At 22.7% G+C, this 24,481-nt stretch overlaps 1 protein-coding gene across 1 annotated transcript; it reads left to right on the forward strand.

Annotated features, from left to right (window-relative positions):
- Window positions 1-3,888: 3,888 nt before the first annotated feature.
- LOC122504941 (DNA-directed RNA polymerase III subunit RPC2) lies at window positions 3,889-24,267 on the forward strand. Its single transcript, XM_043616306.1, has 13 exons — window positions 3,889-4,083; window positions 4,629-4,783; window positions 10,926-11,394; window positions 12,892-13,043; window positions 13,862-13,967; window positions 14,062-14,247; window positions 14,495-14,608; window positions 14,779-14,979; window positions 15,124-15,401; window positions 17,852-18,999; window positions 21,064-21,194; window positions 22,544-22,953; window positions 24,216-24,267. The coding sequence occupies exons 1-12, from the start codon at window positions 4,000-4,002 to the stop codon at window positions 22,949-22,951; spliced, it is 3,432 nt and encodes a 1,143-aa protein (XP_043472241.1). The 5' UTR covers window positions 3,889-3,999; the 3' UTR covers window positions 22,952-22,953; window positions 24,216-24,267.
- Window positions 24,268-24,481: the final 214 nt, after the last annotated feature.

Genomic DNA, 24,481 nt, shown 5'->3' on the forward strand with positions numbered 1-24,481 from the left:
TTTTTTTCGCTTTTTTCGTTATTTCTTCACTGTAAAAAGTAAGTTCAGTGTTTTTAAAAACAAATTCTTTTTTTTCGCCCTTGAGATATTTTTATTTCTATATATAAAGAAAAAATTTTATTTCGTTTTTTTAAGAAAGGAATAAAAAATATTTTAATATTAATTTTAATATTAATTTTCAAATAACTTTTTATCATACAAATTTATTAATTTATAGAAGAATTAAGTTTTGAAAAAAAAGTCCTCCAAATTTTATATATACAAATTTTCAAAATTTATACTTTTTCGCTTTTTTCCTTATTTCTTCACTGTCAAAATTGAGTCTTGTTTTCAAGCCCGAGTTCGAAAACAAATATTAAACCAAATATTGACTGAATTTCTGATTAGAAAACTAATTTTAAGACATAAAATTGCCTTATTTTGATTTATTTTCAAAATTTATACTTTTTCGCTTTTTTCCTTATTTCTTCACCGTCAAAACTGAGTCTTGTTTTTAAGTCCGATTTCGAAAAGGAAATAATTTAAAATTTTTTTTATTTTCCAACAAAATATAAAATTTTCAAACTCTGGGCATTTTTTTTTTATTTATTTCTTCTTTTGCAAACTGAAGAAAATTGTGTGTTAAACAAGAAAGAAAATTATATGGGAAAAAAAATCGCGATGATCCTGTTTTGAAATAAAACCCTTCCGATGGTTTGCGAGACGTTTAAATTTAGAGCCGGGGAAAAAGTTAATTTAAACTTTCTTTAGTTGTTCACCGTCCCATCCAAACTGAGATCGAACTTAAAAAGACGCGCGGTGTCAATTGACTGTCAATCAAACGTCATGTAAACGTTAAACTCCAAAGGTGTAATTTCACTTTTCTTCATTAATTTTTTTTATTCTAAAACACTTTTAAATTATTATTATTTATTTCCTAATCTAATGTGATCTAAATCTTAATTTTTATTTATTTTTATTGTCAATATTTTTATTAAAATTATTATTGTTATTATTATTATCATTATATTTTTATTCTTAATATTTTTATTATTTTTATGATTATTATTATTATTATTATTATTATTATTTTTTATTATTTTCTTATTTTTCTATTACTTTTCACTATTTTTATGATTACTGCGGTTACCATTAGACTTATTATTTTTTTATTGATAATATTTCTATTATTGTTGTTATTAATATTATCATTATTATTATTTTTACTGCTAATAATTTTATTATTTTCTTACTTTTCTATTATTCTTTTCTATTTTTATTATTATTGTTATCATTAGTATTATTATTATCATTATTATATTATCACTATTTTATGAACGACACGCTGAAGAAATAGTAAAAAATTTGAGGTTATGTTTAAAATTTTTTGCACGAAAATACCAAAAGGTGAAACAACTCTCAATATGAACCACTAAAGTTTATTGTTTTTACATCAAAAATAAATTAACAAAAACTGATTTCATTTTTTCAAAATTAAGCAAAAAGTTAAAAATGAAGGTAAAAATAATACAAACATAACCTCAAAATGATTATTGTTTTTTAGTGTTCTTCTTTGGAGGGCGTCACATATGAATAATAAATTTAAAAGAAATTAGTAATTATTTTTTTAAAGTACTTCCAAATGTTTATTTAAATTAATTAATTATTATTATTAAAAAAAAAAAAAAAAAAAAAAATATTTACTCAATTTTTATTAATATTTTTCGTTGCTATTAAATTATATTATAAAATTAAATTATAATACAAAATTATAATTATAATATAAAAAATTATAATGTAAAATTATAAAATTAAAATTATTTAACGACAAGACAATGAATATTTGAAGTCAAATCTATCAAATTGGCTGGTTTAATCAAATACCTAATTTGATTTTATATTTGACTGAATTAAATTGTTTATTAAAATAAAAAATTCAATTAAAAAAAATAAATTTTGACTCGATGAATTTTACAAAAATTGACTTGGGGAAAAGGGGGAAAATTAATATAACAAAAAAGCATCTAGGAGAATAATATAATTTGAAAATTTTAAGAGAAAATATAAAGGGAATTTGTAAATATTAAAATTACAATAAAATAAAATCTAATAATAATAATAATAATAAATAATAAAAACTTGAGGGCTTTATTTATGTAGAAACCTATGAGGTTAACATGAAGAGAATAAATTTATTTATTGATAAATAATAATAATAATAAAATAATAAAAGTGATAAAAATAATAAATTGGTAATTTTCAACTCACGTAGGTCTCATAGTATCGCCCTAAGGAAAACCTCAGGGTCGTTCGCCTCCGTAGATCCGTTTTTGGTCGATTTTTAAATTCCTCACACCTCGGTCCTCTTATTTGGTGGTTGGTGTCAAAAATTTATAAATAAAGGAAATTTGCAAATTCACTGCAAAAATAGGTGTGAATTATTTTTTCATTCCCTCTCTCTCTCTCTCTTTTTCTAACAATTTTATATATAACGCACACTTCCTGGAGACCAATTACCTAGACAGCACTTGGTCTAATGAGTATTTCACTTCTAATTTAAAGTGAAAGAGAGAAAGAGAGAGAAAGTGGAAGAGAAGCGCAAAAGAGGGAAAGAGAGGAAAACAGAGGAGTGAGAGAGAGTGAGTGAGACAGAGAGAGACAACAATACTTAAATTAGCAACCTATGGTGGTAAAGGTTAATCAATTAAGACACACACACGCTTTCATTATTCTAATTAGATTAGCGGCAATTTGAAATCTGTTTGTAATTACAATCATTGTATTATTGTGCGTGAGAATTTTATCTTTAATAATTTTTTGGAAAAAAATATTTTTTTATAAAAAATATAAAATATTATATTATTATATTTTTATAAAAAATATTTTTAATTTTATTACTAATTATTATTATTATTTTTAGTATTATTATTTACTACTATTATTATTATTATTGCTATTGTTATTATTACTAAATTATTAATATTACTACTACTATTATTATTATTATTATTATTAATATTATTACTTTTTTTTGCAGTCATCGGAACTGGAAAATCTGTGAATTCAAATACCTGGATAAAGAATGTTTGTAGTCGGAAGTGGAAAATCTGTGAATTCAGATACCTGGATAAAGAATTTTAGTTTGTAGTAAAAAATGGAAAATCTGTGAATTCAGATACCTGGATAAAGAATTTTAGTTTGTAGTCGGAAGTGGAAAATCTGTGAATTTAAATACCTGGATAAAGAAAACCATTATTATTATTATTACTCGCTCCCAAGAAGCAAACGAATTTTAGGTTATGTTTATGTTAAATTTATTTTGATTAAAAGTTAATTTTTAATTACGTCACTTTGAAATCAGTTTTTATGGAATATTTCGGGTGTAATGAAGAATCGAGGATCAATAATTTCTTATGGTAATCAATTCTCTTTCTGTTTTTTTATTCAAAAAATTATGAACATAACCTCAAATTTATTGCTTCTTGGAAACTTTTCTCAGGAGCGCTTCACGCTCAACAACATTATTGTTATTATTATTATTATTTATTTACTTATTTATTTATAAATGGGACAAACCCTTTCGTTGAAATTATTATTATTTATTTGTTTACTTATTTTTTTTATTTATTTACTTATTTATTTACAAACGGGACAAACCCTTTCGTCAAAATTATTATTTATTTTTTATTTATTTCTTCTACCCTTTCGTCGAAATTATTATTATTATTTATTTGTTTACTTGTTCATTTATTATTATTTATTTATTTACTTATTTATTAATATATATTTATTTATTTATAAACGGGACAAAAAATGTTGTTTCGCAAAGAAAACAGTTTTGAATTTCGCGCCGTTAATTCAGTGTCGTACACATGCGCAATCGAATCAAAACAAGTGCTCCGGACTTCACGCTGCATGAAAAAGTCGCAAACACGAAAAACACGTGCGTTTATGCGCTTTTAATTAACACAAATATAAATGATGTAAAATAGTGATATAGTTTTTTAAATAAAATAAATAATGGGAGACATGAAGACTAAACTTTCCGAGGCCGACAAGGCCAAGGAGAAATATTATAAAGTCGTGCAAATTCCACCAATTCCAGTAAGTACAAATTTTTCCACCATTTCAGAGGTTAGAAAATTGTTTTCTATTTGTTTCCTATATTTATTTATTTAGTTTCCCTTTTATTATTTCTATATCAATACGAATAACAAACATTTATTAATACTTCGACTTTTTGTTATTAAAAATTCTTATTCTCTTTCTAAATAATATAAATACTTTTAATCCTTTTAATCGAGATTTATTCTTACTTTGATAGGTTAGAAAATAATTTCTGCGTTTCTTTTATTCTTTTGATTCGTTTTATTAATTTTTCTTTCGATTTTTATTAATTTCGACTTAATTATTAATTTTTATTCAGTATTAATTATTTATAAAATAAGTCAAATAAAACGAAAACATTCGGACAATGAATAAAAATATTTATTTACTTTATTCATTCATTGACCGATTGTTTTCGTTTTATTTGCCTTATTTTATAAAAAAAGATCTCGGACCTTAAAGATTATTTATTTGACTAATTAATTGTTTAATTTTACTGATTTTTAAATAATATAATTTCTTTCATGAATTTTTTTCGACAGGATAAATGGAAATTAGTTCCGGCTTTTCTAAAAGTCAAAGGATTGGTTCGTCAGCATATTGATTCATTTAATTATTTCATCAACGTTGAGGTGAAAAAAATTATTCAGGCAAATGAAATGGTTTTCAGTGATGCTGATCCTGATTTTTATCTCAAGTAAGAAAATATTCATATTCTTTCTTATTCGAATCTCAAGCTAGAGAATAGAAAACAAATCGTGAAATAGAAAAAAAAATGAAAAAGAAGAAAAAAATTAAAGAAATTAAAAGAAATTAAAAGAAATTGAATTAAATTAATTAAAAAGGATAAAATTAAAACTAATATTTGGAGAAATTCAATTATTTTCAAAAGTAATAAAATTCTTTCTCAGGAATTTAATTATGTTAAAAAATTTACAAAAATTCTCGTCAAAATTTCAATTATCTTTACGAATAATAAAATTCTTCTCAAAAATTTTAATAAAATTCTTGGCAAAATTTCAATTATTTTCAAAATTTCCCTCAATTCAATGATTTTTAATATCAATTATTTTAATAGAATTTCCCAAAGAATTCAATTATTTAAAGAAAAATTTTAATAAAATTTTACGAAAATGTTTGATTAATTTCATAAATAATAAAAATTTCAGAGGAATTCAATTATTTACAAATTTTTTATAAACTTTTTCGCAATAATTCAATTATTTTCATAAATAATAAAAATCGCAGAATTTCAATTATTTTTAACACAATTTTAAATCGAATTCCTCGAAAAATGTAATTATTTTTAAAAATTTTATCAAAATTCGGCAAAAAATTTAATTACATAGATATTTAAAATTTTGTTGTTAAAATTCTTTATAAGAATTAAAATTTAAAAAACATTCAATTATTTAATAAATTATTTACTTGCATTTCCTTTGTATTTAAATAATTAATTTCGCGTAGAATTTTCTAATAAAAATTGAGTTAAAAATGAATTTTAGTTAAAATTTTAGGTATAATAATTAAATATTAAAAAAATTATAACTTTAATTTTTAGAATTAATTCTTTGCAAAATTCAATTATTTTCAAAAATAACAATATTCACCACCAGAATTCAATTACATATTTTCAAAGAATTAAAATTCTTCACAGAAATTCAATTATTTTCTAAAAATTTTAATAAAATTCCTCCCATGAATTCCATTATTTTCACAAATAATATAATTTTCAACTGAAACTCAATTATTTAAAAAAATTTTAATAAAATTCTTCTCAAAAATTCAATTAATTGATAAATATAATACAATTCTTTTTAGGAATTCAATTATTATTAAAACATTTAACAGGGTGTCTAACGGTCAGGGAAGTTAGGGAAGTCAGAGAATATAAGAGAATTTCATTGAAAGTCAAGGAAATTTCTAAAAATTTATACAAAAATTAAAATTTTTGTGAATAAAAATTTTTTTAATCTAAAAAAATTTAAAAGATTTTTATTATCGTTTGTTTCTATCATTAGATATTAATTTATTGTTAAACATGTCAGTTACTATATTTTTGTCCCAAGAAAACAGAAATAAAATTAGTAAAAAGTCAGAGAACTATTTTCTCGATCCTTGTTAGACACCCTGCGTAAATAAGTAAAGTATTTCCAAAGAGCACAAAAATAGTGAAGCTAAATGCCATAAAAAAGAAGAAAAAACGTTGAATTTTATTAAATTCGGTTTTTCGAATTTTTGAATATTTTTGATAATTTTAGATTTTTTACCAAACGGTAGAGATTTTTAAATAAACAAAGTATTTCCCAAGAGCACAAAAATAGTGAAGCTAAATGCCATGAAAAAGAAGAAAAAATGTTGAATTTTAAGAAATTCGGTTTTTCGAATTTTTGAATATTTTTGATAATTTTAGATTTTTAACCAAAGGTTTGAGATTAAAAATTAGGTAAAGTATTTTTGAAGAGCACAAAAATAATGAAGCTAAATGCCATAAAAAGGAAAAAAAAATGTTGAATTTTAAGAAATTCGGTTTTTCGAATTTTTGAATATTTTTGATAATTTTAGATTTTTTACCAAACGGTAGAGATTTTTAAATAAACAAAGTATTTCCCAAGAGCACAAAAATAGTGAAGCTAAATGCCATGAAAAAGAAGAAAAAATGTTGAATTTTAAGAAATTCGGTTTTTCGAATTTTTGAATATTTTTGATAATTTTAGATTTTTTACCAAAGCGTGGAGATTTTTAAATAAACAAAGTATTTCCCAAGAGCACAAAAATAATGAAGCTAAATGCCATAAAAAGGAAAAAAAAATGTTGAATTTTAAGAAATTCGGTTTTTCGAATTTTTGAATATTTTTGATAATTTTAGATTTTTAACCAAAGGGTTGAGATAAAAAATTAGGTAAAGTATTTTTGAAGAGCACAAAAATAATGAAGCTAAATGCCATAAAAAAGAAAAAAAAATGTTGAATTTTAAGAAATTCGGTTTTTCGAATTTTTGAATATTTTTGATAATTTTAGATTTTTTACCAAACGGTAGAGATTTTTAAATAAACAAAGTATTTCCCAAGAGCACAAAAATAGTGAAGCTAAATGCCATGAAAAAGAAGAAAAAATGTTGAATTTTAAGAAATTCTGTTTTTCGAATTTTTGAATATTTTTGATAATTTTAGATTTTTTACCAAAGCGTGGAGATTTTTAAATAAACAAAGTATTTCCCAAGAGCACAAAAATAGTGAAGCTAAATGCTATAAAAAAGAAGAAAAAACGTTGAATTTTATTAAATTCGGTTTTTCGAATTTTTGAATATTTTTGATAATTTTAGATTTTTTACCAAAGGGTTAAGATAAAAAATTAGGTAAAGTATTTTTGAAGAGCACAAAAATAATAAAGCTAAATGCCATAAAAAGGAAAAAAAAATGTTGAATTTTAAGAAATTCGGTTTTTCGAATTTTTGAATATTTTTGATAATTTTAGATTTTTTACCAAACGGTAGAGATTTTTAAATAAACAAAGTATTTCCCAAGAGCACAAAAATAGTGAAGCTAAATGCCATGAAAAAGAAGAAAAAATGTTGAATTTTAAGAAATTCGGTTTTTCGAATTTTTGAATATTTTTGATAATTTTAGATTTTTAACCAAAGGGTTGAGATAAAAAATTAGGTAAAGTATTTTTGAAGAGCACAAAAATAATGAAGCTAAATGCCATAAAAAAGAAGAAAAAATGTTGAATTTTATGAAATTCGGTTTTTCGAATTTTTGAATATTTTTGATAATTTTAGATTTTTTACCAAACGGTAGAGATTTTTAAATAAACAAAGTATTTCCCAAGAGCACAAAAATAGTGAAGCTAAATGCCATGAAAAAGAAGAAAAAATGTTGAATTTTATTAAATTCGGTTTTTCGAATTTTTGAATATTTTTGATAATTTTAGATTTTTAACCAAAGGGTTGAGATAAAAAATTAGGTAAAGTATTTTTGAAGAGCACAAAAATAATGAAGCTAAATACCATAAAAAGGAAAAAAAAATGTTGAATTTTAAGAAATTCGGTTTTTCGAATTTTTGAATATTTTTGATAATTTTAGATTTTTTACCAAACGGTAGAGATTTTTAAATAAACAAAGTATTTCCCAAGAGCACAAAAATAGTGAAGCTAAATGCCATGAAAAAGAAGAAAAAATGTTGAATTTTAAGAAATTCGGTTTTTCGAATTTTTGAATATTTTTGATAATTTTAGATTTTTAACCAAAGGGTTGAGATAAAAAATTAGGTAAAGTATTTTTGAAGAGCACAAAAATAATGAAGCTAAATGCCATAAAAAGGAAAAAAAAATGTTGAATTTTAAGAAATTCGGTTTTTCGAATTTTTGAATATTTTTGATAATTTTAGATTTTTAACCAAAGGGTTGAGATAAAAAATTAGGTAAAGTATTTTTGAAGAGCACAAAAATAATGAAGCTAAATGCCATAAAAAAGAAGAAAAAATGTTGAATTTTATGAAATTCGGTTTTTCGAATTTTTGAATATTTTTGATAATTTTAGATTTTTTACCAAACGGTAGAGATTTTTAAATAAACAAAGTATTTCCCAAGAGCACAAAAATAGTGAAGCTAAATGCCATGAAAAAGAAGAAAAAATGTTGAATTTTATTAAATTCGGTTTTTCGAATTTTTGAATATTTTTGATAATTTTAGATTTTTAACCAAAGGGTTGAGATAAAAAATTAGGTAAAGTATTTTTGAAGAGCACAAAAATAATGAAGCTAAATGCCATAAAAAGGAAAAAAAAATGTTGAATTTTAAGAAATTCGGTTTTTCGAATTTTTGAATATTTTTGATAATTTTAGATTTTTTACCAAACGGTAGAGATTTTTAAATAAACAAAGTATTTCCCAAGAGCACAAAAATAGTGAAGCTAAATGCCATGAAAAAGAAGAAAAAATGTTGAATTTTAAGAAATTCGGTTTTTCGAATTTTTGAATATTTTTGATAATTTTAGATTTTTAACCAAAGGGTTGAGATAAAAAATTAGGTAAAGTATTTTTGAAGAGCACAAAAATAATGAAGCTAAATGCCATAAAAAGGAAAAAAAAATGTTGAATTTTAAGAAATTCGGTTTTTCGAATTTTTGAATATTTTTGATAATTTTAGATTTTTTACCAAAGCGTGGAGATTTTTAAATAAACAAAGTATTTCCAAAGAGCACAAAAATAGTGAAGCTAAATGCCATAAAAAAGAAAAAAAATGTTGAATTTTAAGAAATTCGGTTTTTCGAATTTTTGAATATTTTTGATAATTTTAGATTTTTTACCAAAGGGTTGAGATAAAAAATTAGGTAAAGTATTTTTGAAGAGCACAAAAATAGTGAAGCTAAATGCCATAAAAAGGAAAAAAAAATGTTGAATTTTAAGAAATTCGGTTTTTCGAATTTTTGAATATTTTTGATAATTTTAGATTTTTTACCAAACGGTAGAGATTTTTAAATAAACAAAGTATTTCCCAAGAGCACAAAAATAGTGAAGCTAAATGCCATGAAAAAGAAGAAAAAATGTTGAATTTTATTAAATTCGGTTTTTCGAATTTTTGAATATTTTTGATAATTTTAGATTTTTAACCAAAGGGTTGAGATAAAAAATTAGGTAAAGTATTTTTGAAGAGCACAAAAATAATGAAGCTAAATGCCATAAAAAGGAAAAAAAAATGTTGAATTTTAAGAAATTCGGTTTTTCGAATTTTTGAATATTTTTGATAATTTTAGATTTTCTACCAAAGCGTGGAGATTTTTAAATAAACAAAGTATTTCCAAAGAGCACAAAAATAGTGAAGCTAAATGCCATAAAAAAGAAAAAAAATGTTGAATTTTAAGAAATTCGGTTTTTCGAATTTTTGAATATTTTTGATAATTTTAGATTTTTTACCAAAGGGTTGAGATAAAAAATTAGGTAAAGTATTTTTGAAGAGCACAAAAATATTGAAGCTAAATGCCATAAAAAAGAAGAAAAAATGTTGAATTTTAAGAAATTCGGTTTTTCGAATTTTCGATAATTTTGAATATTAGATAATAATTGAATTTTGAAAAGATTTCAAATTAACATTTTTGTAAGTCGACATTTTAATTAAGAATTCTTTACAAAAATTCAATTATGTTCAGAAATTTTAATAAAATTTCTTGAAAAATTGTTGTTTTAATACAATATTTTAAATTTTCGAAAAATGCAATTATTCTTAAAAATTATATTAAAATTCGTTGAAAGAATTTAATATTAAGAAACATACAGTAAATTATTTTTTTTTGTATTTAAATAACTGAATTTTAGTAAAATTTTCTAATCAAAATTGATTTAAAAATTAATTTCTGTTACAATTTTAGATAATTTTCGATATTTTTAGAAATAATTAAATTTTCAGAAGGTTTCAAATTAAAATCTTTGCAAATATGAATTTTTCATACTTTTAACTAACAATTCTGTAGAATTAATTTTTTTGAAGAAGTTTAATTCAATTGTTTTGAAATTAATTCAAGTTTTTATTTTCTAATATATAATTGAAGAAATACGAATAGATGAAATTTCGTAAAATTGAATCGTAAACAAATGAATTTGAAACTTCTCAAAAAGAACTTTTTCAAAAATTATTAAAAGTCATTGATTGCAAAATGTTTAATTATTATAAAACATGAAGAAATCGTTCGCTTCGAGTCGAAGACTCGGAGTGATCGATTTCTTCATGTTTTACAACAATTTTTTTTATGTTGTTAAATTTGTAAAAAAAAAAATTTGATTTGAAAATTTTTTTTTGTTTTTGAATTTTGAAATATTAACGCAGAATTATTCTTCTCTAGATACTTGAACGTTTACGTGGGAACGCCAGATATTGAGGAGGGAATAAACGGATCGTGTCCATCGACACCGATGGATTGTCGATTAAGGGATTTAAATTATTCGGCGCCAATTACGGTGGACATACAATATACACGCGGTCATGAGACGATAATAAGAAATAATTTACTGCTCGGTAGAATGCCAATAATGTTACGCAGTTCAAATTGCGTACTCACCAATAAATCGCATTATGAACTCGCGCAATTGAAGGAATGTCCCCACGACCCGGGCGGTTATTTTGTCATCAATGGACAGGAAAAAGTCATACTCATTCAGGAGCAATTGTTGAGAAATCGTATTTTACTCGAGGAGGACAGTAAAAATTGCATTGTCGCTATTTGCAATAGTGTCACGCATGAGAGAAAAACACGTACAAATGTTATTGGAAAAGCCGGGAAATATTACGTGAGACTCAATATTTTCTCGGACGTAAGTGATTCTTTTCTTTTTATTTGTAGAGCTTAATTTTCTTTACAAGGGAATTTTATTAAAAGTATTATTTATTATTTTTCATTTCTTTTTATTTAATACTATTTCTATATTTTTTTTTCTTTATTTTTTTTTTTAAGTAAATAAGTAATTTTTGTTTAACATTTTTTGGATCAAGTTTTCTATTTTTTTACGTCTTTTATGAAAAATTCTATTTAGAATTTATTCTTTTTACTTTTTATTTAAAATCCTATTAAAAATTTATTTAGTTTATTAATTTTTCTCTTTTTTTACGTTGTTTTATTTAAAATTCTATTGAAAATTTAGTTTTTATTATTTTGAAACAGAAAAAAAATTGAATATTTCGCCAAATTCTTGTTTATTAATTTTTCTACTTTATTTACGTTTTTTATTGAAAATTCTATTTAGAAATTTATTCTTTATATTTTTTACTTAAAATTCTATTGAAAATTTATCTTGTTTATTAATTTTTCTATTTTTTTACGTTTTTTATTGAAAATTCTAATAAGGATTTATTTTTTGTTCTTTATTGAAAATTCTATTAAGGATTTATTTTTATTAATTTTTATTTAAAATTCTATTGAAAAGTTATTTTTTTACGTCTTTTATTAAAAATTCTATTGAGAATTTTATTCTTTTCCTTTCTTATTGAAAATTCTATTAAGGATTTATTTTTCTCAATTTTTATTTAAATTTCTATTGAAAAGTTATTTTTTTACATCTTTTATTAAAAATTCTATTGAGAAATTTATTCTTTTCCTTTTTTTATTTAAAATTCTATTAAAAATTTATTTTGTATATTAATTTTTCTATTTTTTTAATGTTTTTATTGAAAATTCTAATAAGGATTTATTTTTTGTTTTTTAGTGAAAATTCTATTAAGGATTTATATTTCTCAATTTTTATTTAAAATTCTATTGAAAATTTATTTTTTTACGTCTTTTATTGAAAATTCTATTTAGAAATTTATTATTTTTCTTTTTTATTTAAAATTCTTGAAAAAATTTTTTTTGTTTATTAATTTTTCTATTTTTTTTTACGTTTTTTATTAAAAATTCTATTAAAGATTTATTTTTTTAATTTTTAATTCTATTTAGAAATTTATTCTTTTTCATTTTTTTTAAATTCTATTTAGAAATTTCTTTTTTCCTTTTTTATTTAAAATTCTATTTAGAAATTTGTTCTTTTTATTTTTTATTGAAAATTTTATTGAAAATTTATTTTGTTTATTAATTTTTCTATTTTTTTTTTACGTTTTTTATTGAAAATTCTAATAACGATTAATTTTTTTACGTTTTTTATTTAAAATTCTATTGAAAATTTATGTTTTACATCTTTTATTGAAAATTCTATTTAGAAATTTGTTCTTTTTATTTTTTATTGAAAATTCTATTTAGAAATTCATTCTTTTTATTTTTTATTTAAAATAAATTTATTAATTTTATTTAAAATTTTTTCTTTTCTTTCTGGCTTCAGGACGTGCCGATTGTCGCCGTTTTCAACGCCCTGGGTTTTCAGTGCGATCAGGAAATTGTACAAATGATTGGCACTGAAGATAATATCAGTGAAAAATTGTCGGCGAGTTTGGACGACTGTCAGGACATAAAATCACAAAACGAAGCTCTATAGTAAGTCAGAAATATAATTGAATTCCTTCGAAGAATTTTATTATTTCTGAAAATAATTCAATTTCGTCGAGGGATTTTATATTATTTATCAAAATAATTAAAAATTAAAAATGGAATTGACTGAATTTTTTCCATAGGGATTCAATTATTTATGAAAGTTTTATAATAAAATTCTATTCAAGAATTTAAGTATTTTCAGAAATAATTAAATTGTCGATTTACTGAAAATCATTGAATTCTTGGAAAGTATTTCTAAAAATATTTGAAAATAATTGAATTCATTTCGAGAATTTTTATTGAAAATAATCTTGAAAATAATTGAATTCTTTTATGAAATTTTTTAAAAATTATATTGAAAATAATTAAATTCCTGCGAATAATTTTACTATTTATAAAAATAATTAAATTGTTTCGAAGAATTTTATCTGAATATTTGAAAATAATTGAATTTTTTGAAGGAATTTTATTAAAAAATTTTCAAAATAATAATTTTTTAAAAGAATTTCAGCAAAATTGTCGAAAATAATTGAATTTATATCAAAATTCTTGTAATGAATTAAATTTAATTAATATTTTTAAAAATAATTGTATTTTTTCGAGAAATTTTATTAAAATAGTATTGAAAATAATTGAATTTTTCCAAAGAAATTTATTATTTGTGATTATTCAAAATTTTGATTTAAATTTCTTCCAAAAATGAAGCTTTTAATTTTTTTAAAAAAAAAGTCAAAACAAAATTCACTGGAGGGAGAAATAAAATTTTCGATATTCAATATCAATAAAATAGTAGTATTGAATAAAATTTGTATTTTTTTCAGTTATTTGAGCAGCAAACGAAAGCAGAAAAGATTTAACATCGTGAAATCGAATCTCTACGATGAAATGAAAGATATTTTGGCGACAAATTTACTGTCACACGTTCCCGTAAGTAATGAAGGGAGAAACAGAATTTTTGTTTTAAATAGTTGACCTGTCGAATAAAGAATAAATGTTTGGAATTTTTTTTTTCTTTTCACAGGTCGTGGACTTTAGTTTCAAATTGAAAGCAGTTCATTTGGCGCTAATGATTCGTAAAGTGATAATGGCACAGAATGATCACAGTCTATTGGACGATCGCGATTATTACGGGAATAAACGATTGGAATTGGCCGGCTCCTTGCTCGCTCTTATGTTCGAGGATCTTCTCAAGCGATTCAATTGGGAGGTGAACAAATTAAATTACTCTCCGATTTTATTGAATAATTACACTTTTAATTAATTGTCTCTTATGATTAAATAGATTAAATAATTCATCGTTTTTTTTTGTTAATTAAAATTGGTTTTTGATTAATTAAAAATTGTTTCTTTTGGTTAATTAAAAATTGTTCCTTTTTCATTCATTAAAATTTGTTTTTTTTTTTGGTTAATTAAAATTTTTTTCTTTTTGTTAAATGAAAATTAATCGTTTTCAGCTGAAAACAGTGGCCGACAAAAATATACCAAAGATAAAAGCAGCACAATTTGACATTGTCAAGTACTTTCGTCAGGACAAAATTACAAGCGGTTTGGCTTTCGCAATTTCAACGGTGAGTTATTTTTTGACTTTTCTTTTTCGACCAAATGTATCGAGATTGAAAATAATTATGAATTATGGCACTAAAAGAAGAAGAAAATATTTTTTGAATTTTGATAAATCAATAAGTAAATAAGTAAAGAATTGAATAAAGAAAAAAGTAAATAAATAAATGTTTTTTAGGGCAACTGGACGATAAAACGTTTCAAAATGGAGCGACACGGAGTGACGCAAGTGCTGTCGAGACTCTCGTACATTTCCGCGCTGGGAATGATGACGAGAGTGAATTCGCAATTCGAGAAGAGTAGAAAAGTCTCGGGTCCACGTTCTCTGCAGGCTTCGCAGTGGGGAATGCTGTGTCCGAGCGATACGCCCGAAGGAGAGGTAATTAGAAAAACCATAAAAAAAATAAAAAAAGACAGAAAAAAATATGCAAAAAGAAGATGGAGATGAAGATAAAAAAACATAGAAAAAAATATACAAAAAGAAGATGAAAGGAACTTTTTTTCAGCTAATTTATTTTTTTAGGGTTGCGGATTAGTGAAAAATTTAGCCCTGATGACGCACATTACCACCGAAGTGGAGGAGGAACCTCTGGCGAGAATTGCCTTCCATCTTGGAGTTCAAGATCCGGGCATGCTTGGAGGCGAGGAAATTCATCAGCTTGGTGTCTACATGGTCTTCCTGAATGGCACAATGCTTGGCGTCGTCAGAAATCACGAGAGACTGATACGCATTTTTCGGAAATTGAGACGAAAATGCTGGATCAGCAGTTTTGTTTCAATTTATTCGCAACCCAAATTTAGGTGAGAAATCTCTCTTTTACAACAAATTTTAATTGACAAGAACAAATTTTGTTTTATTTATATATTTTTTTAATTTTAATTTAACTTTAAAAATTTATTTAAATTATTTACTATTAATATTATTTAGTATTTATTAAATTATTATTTAAAACTTTTTTTAATTTAAAATTTAATTTTTAAAAATTACAAAGGGTTAATATAACTTTTTCGATTTTTTTACTACAATTTTCAAAAATTGCAACTTTTTTTCGAATGAAAGCCTAGGATAATATGATGACTTTTTCGAAAGAATTTTTGTATATCAACTATTAAAATTTCGAAATTTATTCAAAATAATTGATTTAGAGAAAAATTGTAATTAAAGATTCAAGAAATTAAATTTTTCAAGAGTTGTAGTAGAAATTTTTGGAAACAATTGAATTTTAAGATTCTGAATAATTCAGTTTTTCAAAAAAATTGCAATTGAAATTTTTTTTGAAATTAAATGAAATTTTCAATAATATAGAAATGTAAAATTGAAAAATTTTCAATTCATCGAAAATTTTTACAATTGACTTGAAAATAACTGAATTTTAAATAATATTTAAAATGGATTTTTGATTTATTTTTTTTAATAATTTAATTCAAAAAGAAGTTTCTGAAAATTATTAAAAATAATTGATATAGAAGAGAATTTTGGTTAAAAATTGTAGAAAATAATAATTGAATATACTGAAATAGTTGTTGTAAAAAGTTTAAGTAAAAAACTAAGTAATTTAGAATTTCTAATTGAAAAATTAAAAAAAGAAAAGTAAAAATTGAAAATTTCTAATTTATTAATAATTTTTTTGGAATTTTTGAATATATATTCAATTAAAAAATTGTCGAATAATTAAAATTTTATAAAATTGAAATGAAAACAATATTGAATTTTACACGTATTTTAACTAAACTATTTTTAATAAATAAATTCTCTAAGAAATTGCTCAAAATTATTGAAAATAATTGATTTAGAGAAGAATTTTAGTAAAAAAAAATCTAGAAAGTAATGAAATTTAATAAATTAATTAAATGAAAATTAATAATAAATATTTTAATTGGAATTTTTTAAAATTAATTAATTATACAATACCTAAATCAAAGAGAAACTCTTAAATTAAAGAATTTTCAATTGATCAAAATTTTGTTAAATTAAATTGAAAACAATTGAATTGATTAGAAAAAGTTTATTAAAATTTTTGGAAATAATTGAATTTCTTTGAGGAATTTTATTAAAATTGTATTGTAAATAATTGAATTCGTGCAAAAATTTTTATTATTTTGAAAAAATACTGGAATTTTCGCGAAGAACTTTATTAAAATTGTATTGAAAATAATTAAATTCCTCAAAAGAATTAAATTATTAATAAAAAATAATTAAATTCTTTCGCAGAATGTTATTAAAACTGAATTGAAAATAATTGAATTTTTGCGAAGATTTTACTATTTAAAAAAATAATTGAATTATTTCAAAGAATTTATTAAAATAAAATAATTGAATTTTCTCGTGAAATTTTATTGAAAATAATTGAATTTTTGCAAAAATTTTACTATTTAAAAAAATAATTGAATTGTTTCAAAGGATTTATTAAAATTTCAGAAAATAATTCAATTCCTGAGAAGAATTTTATTAATTTATAAATATAATTGAATTATTGCAATGTATTTTATCCAAAAAATATTTGAAAATACTTTAATTTCATTGATGAATTTTATTATTTATAATTAAAAAATAATCGAATTCTTGTGAAGAATTTTATTATTTACATTTTAATGAATTTATCCCTTAATTTGGAAGATTGCTAATTTTCTTTTAATTTGAATTTGATTATTTTTTAAAAGTAATTGAATTCGTGCAGAGAATTTTATTAAAATTGTTATTAAAATATAGGTAATTGAATTTTTCTAAAGAATTTGATTAAATTTATATATTAAAAATATTTTAAATCGTGCAAAAAATTTCTTTATTCATGAAAAATAAGTGAATTCTTGGGAAGAACTTTGTTAAACTTGTATTAAAATAATTTAATTAATTCGTGTAAAAAATTTTATTATTTATAAGAAAATAATTTAATTTTTAAGAATAATTTTTTTAAAAGTTGTATTAAAATAATTGAATGCTTCCGAAGAATTTCGTTGAAATTGTATTAAAATAATTGAATTTTTGCGAAGAATTTTATCAGAATTGTATTAAAAGTAATGGAATTTTTTCTTAGTATTTTATGAGAATTTTATTAAAGTTTTTGAAAATAGTAGAATATTGGAATAATTATAGTAGAAATGTTATTGAAGGTTTATTGTTTTTTTTTTTTTTTTTGAGTTTTTAATGTCGTTCCGAGGTCTGAATGAATTTAGTTTCTAATTTCAAAAATAAATTCTATTTTAAATATTATTGAGAATAAAATTTACTAAAAAAAAAATACATTTTCCAGATGCATTCACATAAGTTCGGACGGTGGTCGCCTATGCCGTCCGTACCTAATCGTCGAGAACGGAGAACCGCTTCTGCAAAACGAGAATATGAAACTCTTGGAACAAGGACTGAGAACTTTCGAAGACTTCCTGCACGAGGGTATAATTGAATATTTGGACGTGAACGAAGAGAACGACAGCTACATTGCCTTCGACGAGAGCCAAGTGAATTCCCGCACGACGCACATGGAGATCGAGCCATTCACAATCCTCGGGGTTTGCGCCGGCCTCGTGCCATTCCCGCACCACAATCAGAGTCCCCGCAACACCTATCAATGCGCGATGGGCAAGCAGGCGATGGGCACAATCGGCTACAACCAGCGGAATCGGATCGACACCCTGATGTACAATCTCGTCTACCCCCAGGCGCCAATGGTCAAGACCCGGACCATCGAGTTGATAAACTTCGACAAACTCCCCGCGGGGCAGAATTCAATCGTCGCCGTCATGTCCTACAGCGGCTACGACATCGAGGACGCGCTCGTCATCAACAAGGACTCGATAGATCGAGGCTTTGGTCGCTGTCTCGTGTATCGAAATACGAAGTGTTTGCTGAAACGCTACCCGAACATGACGTACGATATTATTCTCGGGCCGATGATTGACGCGACGACGAAGAAGCCGATTTGGAAGCACGACGCGCTGGACATGGACGGGATTGTGGCGCCTGGGGAGATGGTGGAGAATCGAAAGGTGATGATTAATAAGTCGGTGCCGAAGGAGACGAATAATCAGCACGTGAGCGGCGGGGGGCAGCAGAATCCGGTGGAGCATCGGGAGCAGTCGGTGCTCTACAAGGGCTCGATACCGTCCTACGTGGAGAAGGTGATGATCTCGAGTTTTCAGGATAATTCGTTTTTGCTGAAACTGCTGTTGAGGCAGACGAGACGGCCGGAGATTGGGGACAAGTTCAGTAGTCGGCATGGACAGAAGGGAGTGACGGGGCTTATTGTCGAGCAGGCGGATTTGCCGTTTAATGATCAGGGGATTTGTCCGGATATTATTATGAATCCGCATGGTTTTCCCTCGCGGATGACGGTGGGGAAATTGATTGAGATCATCGCTGGTAAGGCGGGAGTGCTCAAGGGCGAATTTCACTATGGAACTGGTGAGTTTTTATTATTTTCTTCCTAAAGTAAAAATTAAACACAACATCAAATTCTTAAAAAAAAAAAATTCTTGAATTAAATTAAATTAAAAAAATATTATTAAATTAAATTAAATTCTTGAATTATTTTCCTCGTATTATATTTTCAAGAAAATTTTAATATTAATTCTTTGCAAGAATTTAATTATTCTTATAAATAATATAAAATCTTTGCAAGAATTCAAATATTTTTAATCAAAAGTTTTACGAAAGAATTCAATTTTTTCTTAATTTTGTTACACAATTTTTTAAAAGAATTCAATTATTTTAATTATCAAAAAAAAAAAATTTTTTCAGAAGAATTCAATTATTTTTATAAATACTAAAATTCTTTACAAAAATTCAATTATTTTTGATACAATTTTAATAAAATTTTCACGAAAAAAATTCAATTATTTTCTAATATTTCAATAAATTCTTCAAAAAAAAATGCAATTATTTTCTTAATTCTCAAAAAAAAAAATTTATAGAAGAATTCAATTATTTTTATAAATATTAACATTTTCTGCACAAATTCAATTACTTTTAATACAATTTTAATAAAATTTCACGAAAAAAATTCAATTATTTTCTAAAATATTTCAATAAATTCTTCAAAAAAAAAACAATTATTCTCTTAATTCTCAAAAAAAAGAAAATTTCAGAAGAATTCAATTATTTTTATAAATACTAAAATTCTTTACAAAAATTCAATTACTTTTAATACAATTTTAATAAAATTTTCACGAAAAAAATTCAATTATTTTCTAAAATATTTCAATAAATTCTTTAAAAAAAACCAATTATTATTTTCTTAATTCTCAAAAAAATTTCAGAAGAATTCAATTATTTTTATAAATACTAAAATTCTCTGCACAAATTCAATTACTTTTAATACAATTTTAATAAAATTTCACGAAAGGAATTCAATTTTTTCTTAATTTTGTTACACAATTTTTTAAAAGAATTCAATTATTTTAATTATAAAAAAAAAAAAAATTTCAGAAGAATTCAATTATTTTTATAAATACTAAAATTCTTTACAAAAATTCAATTTTTTTCTTAATTTGTTATAAAATTGCACGAAAAGAATTCAATTATTTTCTACAATTTAAATACATTGTCCTAAACAATTGAATTCTTTTCGTGAAATTTTAATAAATCCTTAGAAACAATTCAATTATTATTTGAAGAATAAGTAAAATTTTTAAAAGAATTCAATTATTTTCAATAAAATTTCACGAAAGAATTCAATTATTTTCTAATATTTTAATAAACGCTTGGAGAAAAAAAATTAAATTATTTTCTTAAATAGTAAAATCTTTACAAATTCAATTTTTTCTTAATTCGTTATCAAATTTTTCAAAAGTATTCAATTAATTTCTAAAATTTTAATAAATCCTTAGAAACAATTAAATTCTTGGATTTATTTCAAAAGTCAATTCAATTCTATATTTATTTCAAAATTCAATTTAATTCTGAATTTATTTCAAAATTCAATTTTTAATTTTATTTTATAATTCAATTCTCAATTTATTTCAATTCTATTTTGAATGTATTTCAAAATTCAATTCAATTCATCTTTTAATTTGGCATCGGTTTTTTTCCTTAATTCGTTATAAAATTTTTCGTAATTAAATTTTCTAAAATTTTAATACATCCTTCGAAAGAATTGAATTATTTTGAATAAAATTTTACGAAAGAATTGAATTATTTTCTAGAATTTTAATAAATCCTTGGAGAAACAATTCAATTATTTTTTTAAATAGTAAAATTTTTCGCAGGAATTCAATTATTTTCAAAAAAATTTTAATAAAATTCTTCTAAAAAAATTCAATTATTTTTTAAATACATAGTAAAATCATTGCAAAATTTTATATTTTTAAAATTTCTTTAAATATTCTTTTCCAATATTGATTTATGTATTTATTGCTATTTTATAACTAAGAAAAACACTTTGGATTTTTCTAAAGCAAAAGAACTTTTTTAATGAAGTTTTGGATTTTTTTTTTTTTACTTTTGATTAATTTTCAAAAATAATTTCAGCATTCGGTGGCTCAAAGGTGAAGGACGTTTGTGACGAACTGGAAAATCAAGGATATAATTATCTCGGAAAGGATTTCTTTTATTCAGGAACAACTGGAGAGCCTTTACAGGCCTATGTGTATTCTGGACCGGTAAGATTTATTTCCTTTTTTTGACGTGCATTGATTTTTATTAAAATTCTTTAAATTAATAATTTTAATTGAAAGTTTTGAAAATAATTGAAATTTACAAAGAATTTTATTAAAAACTTTTGAGAATAATTGAATTGTTTAGAAAAATTTTATTATTTACAAAAAGAAATTGAATTCTTGCCGAGAATTTTACAAATTATAAAAATAATTTGTTTTGAAGAATTTTGTTAGAATTGTTGATAATGATTGAATTTTTATGAAAACTCTTGAAAATAATTGAATTAAAATAATATTTTTAAAAATAATTGTATCCTTTCGAGAATTTTTATCAAAATTGTATTGAAAAAAATTAAATTTTTCCTAAACAATTTATTATTTATGAAAATAATTGAATTGCTTTGAAGAATTTTATTATTTACAAAAATAATTGAATTCTTGTGAATTGAATTGTTTCGAAGAATTATTTCAAAAAAATTTCTTTAATTTATTGAATATAATTTATTTTGTTAAATAACTGTAATATTAATAATTTTACTATCAAAATTTTATTAAAATTCTTAATAGAAAATTAATCTCTTTTAAACAATTTTATTAGAGTTTTTGTTAATAATTTAATTTTTGTGGTGAATTTTATTATTAATAAAAAAAATAATTGAATTGTTTTAAAGGAATTATTAAAATTTTAGAAATTAATTGAATTCTTTAGTGAAATTTTATTAAAATTGTATTGAAAATAATTGAATTTTTTTGAAAAATATTTAAAAATTTTAAAAGAATTAAATTCCTTCATGAAATGTTAATAAAATTGTTTTAAAAATATAGAATTGAATTCTTTCGTGAAATTTTATTGAAAATAATTGAATTTTTGCAAAGATTTAACTATTTAAAAAAATAATTGAATTGTTTTAAAAAGGATTTAATAAAATTGAAGAAAATAGTTGAATTCTTTCGAGAATTTTTATTAAAATTTTGTTGAAAATAATTGAAATGTGTCAAAAAATTTTACTATTTATAAAAATAATTGAATTCTTCCGAAGAATGTTATTGTTTATGAAAATAATTGAATTTTCGCGAAGAATTATATTAAAATTTTGGAAAATATAAATAATAATAATTAATTTTAATAAGTGAATTTTTAAAATTTTTATTAAGAAATTATTTAAAAATTTATATTTGTAAATAAAAAATTTTGTAGGTAATTTGCATAATAACAATAAATTTAACATCTCGTTTCGCGCGTAACATTTGCTAGTTGTTAATGAATTCAGGAATTAATTATTATTTTTAATGTTATTAATTATTCGTTTTTATTAATATTATAAATTATTAATTTATTTATTTCTTTAAAGGTGTACTATCAGAAATTGAAGCACATGGTGCAGGACAAGATGCACGCGAGAGCGAGAGGACCACGAGCAGTTTTAACCCGCCAACCAACGGAGGGTCGTTCTAAGGAAGGTGGATTGCGTCTCGGCGAAATGGAGCGCGATTGTCTGATTGCCTACGGGGCGAGTAATCTCCTCGTGGAAAGACTGATGCTGTCGAGTGACGCCTTCGAGGTGGACGTGTGCAAAGGCTGCGGCCTCATGGTCTACAGTGGACATTGTCGCAGTTGCGAATCAAAACAAGACAAGGACAAAAGAAATGCCGGCGTTTCAACAATAACAATACCATACGCCTGTAAACTTCTATTTCAAGAATTACAATCGATGAATATTGTTCCTCGACTCTCGACGAAACCAATGAGTGAAAAATAGTGGTAAACCTTTTGTTTCTTTTTCTATTTTTTCTCTTTCTATTTTTTTTCTTTTTCAATTTTTTTATTTCTATTTTTTTTCTTTTTGTATTTTTTTTGCTTTTTCTATTTTTTACTTTTTTTTCTTTTTCGATTTTTTATTTCTTTTTCTATTTTTTTTCTTTTTCTATTTTTTATTCCTATTTTTCTAATTTTTTTTCTCTATTATTTTGAAACAATTTTAAAAGACTATTTTTCAGATTTATTCAGTTTTTACAAACATTTCAAAAAAATTTTCCTTTCAAGTTTTTTAGGAAAATTTTTTTCCGTTTCATGTTTAGAAACATTTTTCAAAAATTTTCCTTTTATGATTTTTTGGAAAATTTATTTTCGTTTCTTGTTGTAAATATTTTTTCAAGAATTCCAATGTAAAAATTTAATAAGTTTAACAATATTTAAGTATTTTTCATAATCGTAACAAAACTTGACAATAAGTTTAGATAAAAAAAAAAAAAAATGTTGTTTTAAACAATAAAGGCGAATTTTAATGATAAAGAAAATTGCGAGCAAAATTATTTTTCATCGTAGACGTAGAGAAAAAAAGAAAACAAAGTTTCTTGTTGAAAATTATCTGCGTAAATTAAGCAATTATCACTGATAAAAAAAATAATATATTTATAATTTTAAAAAGAAAAAAATAGTTTTAATTTTTATTCTTTTAACAAGTAAACAGTTTGTTCGTATCTTGGGATTTATTCTTCTCTTCAACAATGAAGATGGTTCGTATTTTTTTTCCGGTTTCGTTTTCTTTTCTAAAGAAAGAAAAAAAAATTTTTCAGATGTTTATATTTTATCTATTTTTTGCAATAATTTTGCTCCGAGGAAAATGTGATGATAATTTTAATAAAGGTTGGAAAAATAGCAGAGGTTCATTTTCATCTTCAGGTCAATTATTTAGATTATTTGGAATTTTTTTCAATTTCAGATTAATTTTATGAATTAAAAATTAATTAAAACAAAATTTTTTCTTTTTAATTTGAATTGAATTAATTTATTATTAATTAATTAATATTTAATAATTATTATAATTATATTAAATACATAATACTATTAATTAATTTTATTTAATTAAATAAACAATTTTTCTTTGCCCTTGAATTTGACAATTTAATATTAATATTAATAAAAGAAATAAATAATAAATTTTAATTTAATTATTATTTATTAATATTTAATAAAATTTATAAAATAAATAATAAAATAAATAAATAAATATTAAATTTCAGATTTTGAAATTTTACGTCGCTCTGGTATATTTTGTCCTAATTGCAAGTCTCTGAAAATGCGATAATAATGATGGAGCTCGGGAACTATTACTTGGATTGATGGAGATGGCAGAGTTCATACAATTGAATACGATGATTAATTTAAAAATGACAAATTTTTATATTTTTCTTCTAAAGGAAAATAAAAATATTACGATTTTTATAAACTTTGAAAAAAATGGCATTTTAATTTTCCCGCCTAGTTGAAAACAATCGGTTTTTTCCCT

Source organism: Leptopilina heterotoma, unplaced genomic scaffold (assembly GCF_015476425.1).
Source record: "Leptopilina heterotoma isolate Lh14 unplaced genomic scaffold, ASM1547642v1 Lhet_325, whole genome shotgun sequence".
Lineage (NCBI taxonomy): Eukaryota > Metazoa > Arthropoda > Insecta > Hymenoptera > Figitidae > Leptopilina > Leptopilina heterotoma.

Bases quoted from the DNA above. Each gene is read 5' to 3' on its own strand.
- LOC122504941 (XM_043616306.1), top strand. From the start codon at position 4,000: ATGGGAGACATGAAGACTAAACTTTCCGAGGCCGACAAGGCCAAGGAG. The intron at 14,980-15,123 runs GTAATTAGAAAA...TTATTTTTTTAG, and splicing joins GCGATACGCCCGAAGGAGAG to GGTTGCGGATTAGTGAAAAA. The intron at 19,000-21,063 runs GTGAGTTTTTAT...AAATAATTTCAG, and splicing joins CGAATTTCACTATGGAACTG to CATTCGGTGGCTCAAAGGTG.